Raw genomic sequence first — 9,075 nt, 5'->3', positions numbered from 1 at the left:
CATGAATCAGCTGAATGAGAAAGGAGAACTCCAGTCATAGATCGATTGTTTTATAGCTCTTCATTAAAACTTGCTATTGATTGATTCAATGCAGACTAATTGCATGTATTGGGGGATGTTTTCCAATACGGTTCTTCAGAAAGTGCTGGAGGGCTATTAATACTAGCTGTAGTTCCTGGCAGTCCAGAGGGATACTTGTGAGGCTGGATACAGTTTCAGCTGCATCTGAGGGTCAAACATCTGTGTCTCCCAGTACTGTTACTGAGAAGACTGAGAAATGATGCACACAATGTTCAGCTGTATCGCATACGTCTACATACCAGCTACAGTATCAGATTTATTACTGAGATACTTAATGGTTTATGGCCGCACTGCTGATTCAGAAATTGCCGAGGAATTATTATATTTGCATTCTTTTTAATTTAATTTTGTTCAGAGCATTCACACACTCATACTTTATTTCATACCCAAGTAATTTTTTGAAATATTTTTTTTTTCAGTTTTACTCTAAAAAGAAATTAACACTTAATGTAGCCTATGTATAATTGTGTAACAGTTTTTTTTTTGATCACTCATTTCTTTAAGTAAAACTGTAGAAAAATGATTTAGTATGTATAGCTATATAAATATATAGCAGCTTTCAAAAAAGCAGATAAAAATTATATATCACTCAGTAATTTTTTTCTGTTTTACTGTCAAGAAACTATTAGTAATATATATTTAACATTTATTTTGAAACATATGTTTCTGCGTAATGCTTCATCCACACCACTAGGTGCCTCTATAAGCCCAAAACGACTGCATAGTCATAGTGCAACAAAAGACTGAATGCACTTTTTAAGGGTCGTTTTTGCAACAAGAAAAATAACATTAGGAATCATTTTCATCATAAAAACTCACTTTTACCTCAGTTATGATTTTGCCTCAGAAATGAGAGGCACGTAAACCTCCAGTAAACCACAAATAAAATGACATTTGAGAAAATTTCCTTTGTTTCACTCACATTTAAAACTGACCCTTTCATGTTGAGCAGGACACAGTTCAGGGCTTCCTTCCTTCCAGCAGATCCGATCGCAGCTGTAGACAGCAGACGTCGTGTGTCTGAGGCTAAAAAGGGCAAGTCTTAATCAAGGACTGTAATCATAATCCGGAAAGAGTCAGGAGAGGAACAGAGCATGCAGAAGAGATGCCTTCCAACATCCCGGATCTCCAGTCTCGGGTTTCACCACCACCACCCCTTGCCTCATGCCATGGTCGCCTATCAGCAAAAACATGGTCATCAAACTCAACTGACACCCTGCTAAAACTGGTGACCATCAAACCCCAAGAACTGGCGCAATGCCTAGCAGTCGTATTCACTTTCTATGGAGGAAGCCTTGATCTGTGGTAGCGTAAGGTGTTGAAGTCAGCAGCAACTTAGCACTGTTTCACACTATGAACCTGCTGAGCTTCAGTAGCAGGTGTTTCTTAGCTTGTTTTGACACAGCCATTTTTCACCTTAAATGTAGTAATTAGGTGTTGTTGCAAACCATCTATCATGCTCCATTTAGGTCACATTAGAATAACTACATGAAAATGGGTTAGTAATGTTTAAGAAAATTATAATTTAATAGAACATCTCTCAGCAGCCTTCAACCTATCATATGAAGCTATCAATCATCACGCATAAATCGGTCTGTCTCACATCTGACTGAGAGGACAGATATATTAGCTAGTAGCTGCTAGTTAAGTCTTATAGTTAATAATAAAAGATATTTAATGGAATTTCCCACCCATCTTTTTAGTAGTTTGTGTTAAAAAAAAAAAAAGAAATAATTATAAATAAACTACTTATTTGTCATCTGTGGAACTTAATAGTCCAATTTTCATTCGCTTTGGTTGTCCAGGGGAAAAAAAAGAAGCCTGGACATTCACTTAATGACATGAGGGTGAGTAAACGAAATAATTATAGAATGACCTCTCTCTTTAAAAAGGAATGTTACCTCACATGCAAATCAACTACTGAGCCAAAACATTGTGTATGTGAATGAGTACAAATTTGCCCCACTATATATACACACACATACACACACACGTTTTTTAAGGTACTATCACACACAGGGGATGATGAAAGTATTAAGTTCTCTGTTGGACAAGAGTGTGTAATATAAGTTGATAAACTAAACAGAGACGTTCTCGAAATTCATCTGAGCTTTATTTAGCAACGGGAAAGACTCCTATACTATTATATACTAGTATACACAACTGCACAGAAGCAGTGAGAAACTTTCATTGAGGGTCGCAGCTCCATATAAGATCTTTGAAATTTGAGGGCTTAAGGGATGTCATACCTGAAAACATGAAACATTTCTTGGATGTACCATCACACCATTACACACAACAAGGTGAAACGTGAGCCCTGATTCCTCGGGGAGCCTGACGGCATCTGAACATTGCAGGAATTCCACCCTGACGTTTGGGTGTGAATTGAATGATGATTCGTCCCATAGGGCTGTCCTTCACTCACATGACCAGTGCTAGTGCTGTTTATTAAGGTGGCAAATTGCATTCTGTCAGCATTTTCCTCTCATGGGAATCCCTGGCCTTTCTGCCTTGAATAAATCGTCCTGTTTATCGGATATCTCCAAGATTCAATCTACTGTTACTGATTGCTTGGAAACGCCTAACTGATTTATCGTGTCTGTTTATATCCATATGCAGAGTTATTTTTAATGTCGGGAGCAGCAAGTGTTGTGTAATTTATTAATAAAGAACACAAGAGGTACAGCTGCAACCAAGTTACTATCATACTCTATATTAAAAAAAAATGTTGGTTTAACTTAAAAAAGTAAGTTAGCTGGTTGCCTTAATTTTGAGTTCATTGAAATTAAAAATTTGAGTTAATACAATGGTGATTGGTTTAATAAATAGAAACTCAAAATATGATGTTATCTGAATCACATCTAAGTTGATTTGACAAAAGATAAAAAGTTGTGATTTAAAAAAAAATAAATTACAGTGAAGTGATATAGAAATCAAAAAATCCAACTAACTATAATTGATAAGATAGTAAAATAACTTGGCTTTTAGAAAGAATGAAAAAACACTTTCCATTTCAGCTGGTCTAATTAAACGTTTGGTGTTCACCAAAATGGTCAATTTTGTTATTTGGCATATGTTAGTAATTTTGCATATTGATAAGATCCAGACAGCTTCCAGCACACAGGTGTCGGAGGTGTGATGATCTCTCTCTCTCTCTCTCTCTCTCTCTCTCTCCACATCACTCAGCACCAATGAACAGGCATGATCACATTTCTACTTGGGCCTCTGTATCACTTTTTACTGTAAACCTGTGGTAAAACATTGATGCTTGGGTTTTAAATATTCAAGGAAACAACAAAAATGGCAGCAAACGGTTGCTTTTATCATGTTTGTTTTGCGATCACGCCGTTTCCAGTGAAGTCTTTCTGATTAGTTTTCTGATAAAACTTCCATTTGTTGGTGGAAGCAGATATTGGGCCCGGTGCTACAGGCCCGGGGCTTTTAGCCCGGCACCTGCCCGTTTAAAGCCCTGGCTCGCACTGGCCCGACAGTGGAAACACGGCTATTGGTGTTAGTTGTAAAGTTGTACAGTGTAACGGCTGCTAATGCCTGATCCAGTGCGAGTCTGCTGGTGCTCAGGTGTCAGTCAAGCCAGCACTTTCACTTCTCACTTCAAGAGGACCCAGATCTGAGCAGCACTGAAACTGTTCTTTTGAGTGTTAAATAAACAGTTTGGAACAATTTTTGCATTTGCAAACTATTTGTACATTTACTATAAATGGGTAATTTGTTTGTGTGTGTGTGAGAGAGTGAGTGTGTGTGGAGAGAGAGAGAGAGAGAGAGAGAGAGAGAGAGAGAGAGAGAGAGAGAGTCAAAATACAGAGTCAAAATACAGAGTCAGTGACCATGAGCTGGAAATTGAAAGAGGAAGACATTTAAAAGTGTGGAGACCAAGAGAGGAACGAGTCTGTACACACTGCCACCAGGATATCGAAACAGAATTACATTTCTTATGTTCATGTCCCAAATATGAAGACTTAAGAAACAAATATTTCCAAAAATTTGAAAAACATATACCAGGCTTCACCTACACTGAGGACAAAAAGCTTCCTTTTTTATTAGGGGAAGATAAAAGCACGGCATGGCTAGCAGCTAAATATGTCTTCTCCTGCCACAATACAAGGCTAAATAAATAAATAAAAATTGTATAAGAGGTATTTATACAAGTTGTATATTATATATATATTTTTATTATTTTGTTTAACTGTATTCTCTTTTTTTTTTGTTTATTTTTTTGTTTATATTATACATATATATATATATATATATTATTGTTTCAATGTACTCTTTGAGGGACATGCACAGAATGTGTTTAGTATCTGCTTTTATATCATAATTATCCTGTTTACTTGTATTACTATATCAGATGTATTAACTCCTTGTTGTTGTTTATTGTTCTTATGCTTTGGCAACACAGATGCATTTTTTTTGTCATGCCAATAAAGCAACATGAAATTGAAATTGAAATTGAAAATTGAGAGAGAGAGAGAGAGAATTAGTGATAGTGGGTGTGTGTGTGGTGGGGGGTGAGTGTGTGTGTGTGTGTGTGTGTGTGTGTGTGTGTGTGTGTGTGTGTGTGTGTGTGTGTGTGTGTGTGTGAGAGAGAGAGAGAGAGAGAGAGAGAGAGAGAGAGAGAGAGAGAGAGAGAGAGAGAGAGAGAGAGAGAGAATGAGTGAGTTTGTTAGGGGTGAGTGTGTGTGTATTTATAATTACAATGTACTTGACAAATACAATGAACAGAAACAACATCAAGCTTTTCAGTCTTCAAATTACAGGTTCTAAAGTTCAAACCAGCCAAGGCGCATTGCTTCTGTCACAGTTTGCCAATCACAGTCAGCCCACCCTCTGCTGTCTCAAGCAATCTGAGTTACTATATCTGTTCCAGCTCTCGGCTGAGCGTGTTGGCAGTATGACTTTCTATTCCCTTACAACAATAAACCGGGTTTGAATAGTTTTTAGAAGGTAGTAAAGTTTCAGAAGTTAGTTAGGGCTCGATCTCCGTCAGGCTGGAGCTATCGGATCCCCAAAACTGGTGGAGTGGCGGCAAGTCGAGGAGGAACAACAGGCAAAACTCTCGAGGGGCAAATATGTCCCGAGAGAACCAGGATGAAAGCGTGGACCACGCTGACCCCCCCTTCCAGGACGTCTGTGAAGTGGAGTGCCCTGACCAGGAGTGCTGCGAGCTCATCACCATCAACATTTCAGGTCTACGTTTCGAAACGCAACTTAAAACACTCGCAAGATTCCCGAACACGCTGCTAGGAGACCCGATTAAAAGGATGCGGTTCTTCGACCCGTTGAGGAACGAGTTCTTCTTCGACAGAAACAGACCCAGTTTTGATGCGATCTTGTATTACTACCAGTCAGGTGGGAGGCTTCGAAGACCCGTCAACGTGCCGGTTGAGATTTTTATCGATGAAATCAAATTTTACGAGATCGGTGATGACGCCATCCAACATTTCCAAGAGGACGAGGGTTTGCTGAAAGAAGAAGAACGGCCCATGCCGTCCAGTGAGTTTAAGCGTCAAATCTGGCTGCTGTTCGAGTATCCTGACAGCTCAGGGGCAGCCAGAATCATTGCTATAATATCTGTAATGATCATCTTGATATCCATTGTTATCTTCTGTCTAGAAACTTTGCCCGAATTTAGAGAGGATGATCGTGTGTTCAATAACCACCTTGCGCCGAACGGAACGACTTCAGGGAAAAAAAGTCTGTTCATGGATCCATTCTTCTTGTTGGAGACGATCTGCGTCGTTTGGTTTTCCTTCGAACTGTTTGTAAGGTTTCTTGCATGTCCAAGCAAAGCTGCCTTCTTCAAAGACATAATGAACACCATAGATATTGTGGCTATTATTCCATATTTCATTACTCTAGGTTTAGACCTTTCCGAGACCGAGTCAAACTCGCAACAGACCACGTCCCTCGCCATACTGAGAGTTATCCGCTTGGTTCGCGTCTTCAGGATTTTCAAACTCTCACGGCACTCCAAGGGTCTCCAAATTCTCGGTCAGACCCTACGAGCGAGTATGCGAGAACTCGGACTACTGATATTTTTCCTTCTCATCGGCATTATATTGTTCTCCAGTGCGGTTTACTTCGCCGAAGTGGACGACCCAGAATCTTCTTTTACTAGCATCCCTGACGCGTTCTGGTGGGCGGTTGTTACCATGACAACAGTTGGATATGGAGACATGTATCCCGTCACCATTGGAGGCAAAGTTGTTGGATCAATGTGTGCCATTGCAGGAGTTCTTACAATCGCCCTGCCGGTACCGGTAATCGTGTCTAATTTTAATTATTTCTATCACCGAGAGCACAACGCAGATGAGCAAGAGGAATACACGCACGTGACCTGTGGCCGCCCGTTGCCTTCGCTATGTGACCGAAATAAAAGCGACAGTAAACCCTCTCTCGTGATATCAGAGCATTCAAACGAAGACGACTGGATTTCATCAAGCGTATCAAATTTGAATCCACCAGAGGAACATACAGACAAACTCACAGATGTATAAGAAATCCAAAAAGAGCTTTTATGTGAGTATCACATTCTGTGCGCGTACGTTTGGGGATCTTGTTGCTAGGGTTCCAACTCTAGATAATGACTGTAGAAAAGTCAATATATGTGCCTGACATCACATTGGTTGAATTCTAAATTAGTGTTCTAAGTTCCTAAGTCGAGAGAAGCTTTGTCCTCTTGTTCAGGTGGACAGCGCCGCTCAAACTTAACTCTTTCCCCAACCATTGACGGAAATTTCCGGCTTTCTGTGTTTTCACTGTTAAACGGTAGGGGGCGCTATGTCACATCTTCTTAAAGAGTACAAAATCTGATCAAGTAGCAGAAACAAACCATATCATTTTTAAACATGTATGTAAAATAACCTTCAATCATCAACATTAAACAACATATAAATCAAAATGAAATGTTGACCCAGGACGCGCTATAGGGCTGTGAAGCTTTGGGGGGTGTTGACGGACTCGATCTGTTTTGATCATCGTTTTGAATCCCAGTGTAGTTTTTGACAAAAACGCTTTCACATGAAACTTTCGTGAAAATAATCAAAAATGCTCTCTCTTGTTGGCAACTTTTTTCAAAAACGCTTGTGGGGTAAAAGGACCAATGTGATATTATGGGTATCAATCGCCCCCTTGCGGCGGGGTTAGGGATCTAGAGAGTCCTACAGCATGGAACCTGTTTCAGAAGGCAAATGTCACACTCACTGATGGGTGCATGTCTCATTATCTGTCACCACCTGATGTTACTTCTGATTGCAGGATGCAGCAGATGTATGAAGGCATTTCTTCTCTATAAAGAAGACAGAAGTTCATATGATCTTCGTAAACATGCAATACGTGTGCATTATAACCTTTTATGTCCGTGGTTGTTCGTCAGGGAAGGAAAAATATGAATTCGAAAGGAATGTAACAGCAAAGCTGATACAGTTGACTTTTTTCATTTGCCTATTTATGTGCATAATGCAAATACATATGTGAAAATATTATAGCTTTCATTGTGACGTAAGTGCGTGATTGTTGTCTGACAACAGGTGAAGAGGAGCTTTCAAATTTAGCCAAAATATCAATGAAAAACAAAATTAATGAAGGATGTAAAAATGTATACTCACAGGCTGCCACTGATTTTTGTAATATATTGTAATATATTTGTAATCTAGAACTTATTTAAATATTTATAAATTGATTTAAGCTTTGTTTAAGCCTTCATTATGTCAGTGCCTTATGAGATATTGCTCTTAAAATATCTCAGTAATCTCTGCCTTGTGCTTTATGTGTGCTTTGAAAATGCAAGAGTTGTTGTTGGCACATGTTGCCTTTGCTCAGGATGAAATGTAATTGAATGGTCTGACACTTGTTTCCTTAACATTTGTTTTGATTTGTTAACCTGCCCACATGACAGCATCAGACCAAGTGAATTAACTATTTTTCTAACTTATTAATGAGGTAAGAATGAACTTATTTTTGGTAAATAAATAATTTGTCACATTCATATTAGACGTTTGTTTTCATCATTTTTTCACTAGCATTGTAGCTTGTTACCTTGAGTAATATTTCTGACTAAGCATAATATATATCGATATATAGGCCTATATATGATAGCAATGGTCCAAGAAACACTTGCAATTTAACTAGATCAAGTTGGGTGTCCTTTTTAAAGAAAGTGAAGTGGAGGAGGCATGCAATTATATGTCTCCAAAATAAAGATGAAGTAATTTGGTCATGGTCAGTTTAAACAGAGAGATGAAACACTTACAAAACTGCACAATTACTCCATCAATAATGTATAACAGGTGGGATCTATGACACTTCAGACAGCTCTGATTAATGACAACCTATGCATTTATGTTGATTGAACTAATCACTGCTCACCGAAAGTAGGCCTACATGTATTGAGGGGAAGTCATTGAACGGCAAAGTGAAGGGAGGAAAGGGCTGCCCATTTCTTATTCATGATATTTAGCAGTTAAGAGCTCACTGCAGCTGCTGTTCTAACAGTGCCTGATAATAAAAACGGTTGTGCTTGTACTCTGGTTTGGCTGATTTGGCTGATGATTTATGTGAAACAAATTAGTAGATCAACTTTCTTTCTAAGTTTCATGTGTTATCTTATACATTTTAGCCTATATTTATTTATAATTGTAATGTATCTTTTTATTCAGGCTTTTCCCTCTCTTAATTGTGTTACATGACACTAATGGGAAGATGTCATGCACAGATCAATCATTCCTGTGGTGTTTACATCGTTTGGTGATGTTTGTATGCCACCTACTGGTGAATAGGAGGAATCATCACCGTCTACAGACGTGGAGTTGTGTCAATTTAATTAAGGAAAGAATTAGCCTATTACTTTCTTTATCAGAATTATCGGATGATGTAATAATACTTTCCTTAATTACATTTATATATACAGTATATATATATATCAGTGAGGTTTATTAAATACATTTAAGCTTATTTAGTTTAAAGCTTTCTGTAATG

General features: G+C 38.4%; 1 protein-coding gene across 2 annotated transcripts; it reads left to right on the top strand.

Moving 5' to 3' along the window:
- Positions 1 to 4,691: 4,691 nt before the first annotated feature.
- kcna6a (potassium voltage-gated channel, shaker-related, subfamily, member 6 a) lies at positions 4,692 to 8,091 on the top strand. 2 transcript variants are annotated; one of them, XM_079859307.1, is made up of 2 exons: positions 4,692 to 6,618; positions 7,357 to 8,091. In XM_079859307.1, exon 1 carries the CDS (start codon positions 5,169 to 5,171, stop codon positions 6,594 to 6,596), a length of 1,428 nt encoding a protein of 475 aa, XP_079715433.1. In that variant the 5' UTR covers positions 4,692 to 5,168; the 3' UTR covers positions 6,597 to 6,618; positions 7,357 to 8,091. The 2 variants fall into 2 exon arrangements, with proteins under 2 accessions (XP_079715433.1, XP_079715434.1); XM_079859308.1 differs by having other exon boundaries at positions 6,787 to 8,091.
- The last annotated feature ends 984 nt before the right edge of the window (positions 8,092 to 9,075 follow it).

This window comes from Squalius cephalus (assembly GCF_949319135.1).
Source record: "Squalius cephalus genome assembly, chromosome: 23".
In the NCBI taxonomy this organism is placed as follows: Eukaryota; Metazoa; Chordata; class Actinopteri; order Cypriniformes; family Leuciscidae; genus Squalius; species Squalius cephalus.
The sequence above is the reverse complement of the archived record's forward strand: the minus strand, read 5'-3'. Positions and strand labels throughout refer to the sequence as shown.

What these genes read in the sequence shown, in the direction of transcription:
- kcna6a (XM_079859307.1), top strand. Translation starts at nt 5,169, where the DNA reads ATGTCCCGAGAGAACCAGGATGAAAGCGTGGACCACGCTGACCCCCCC.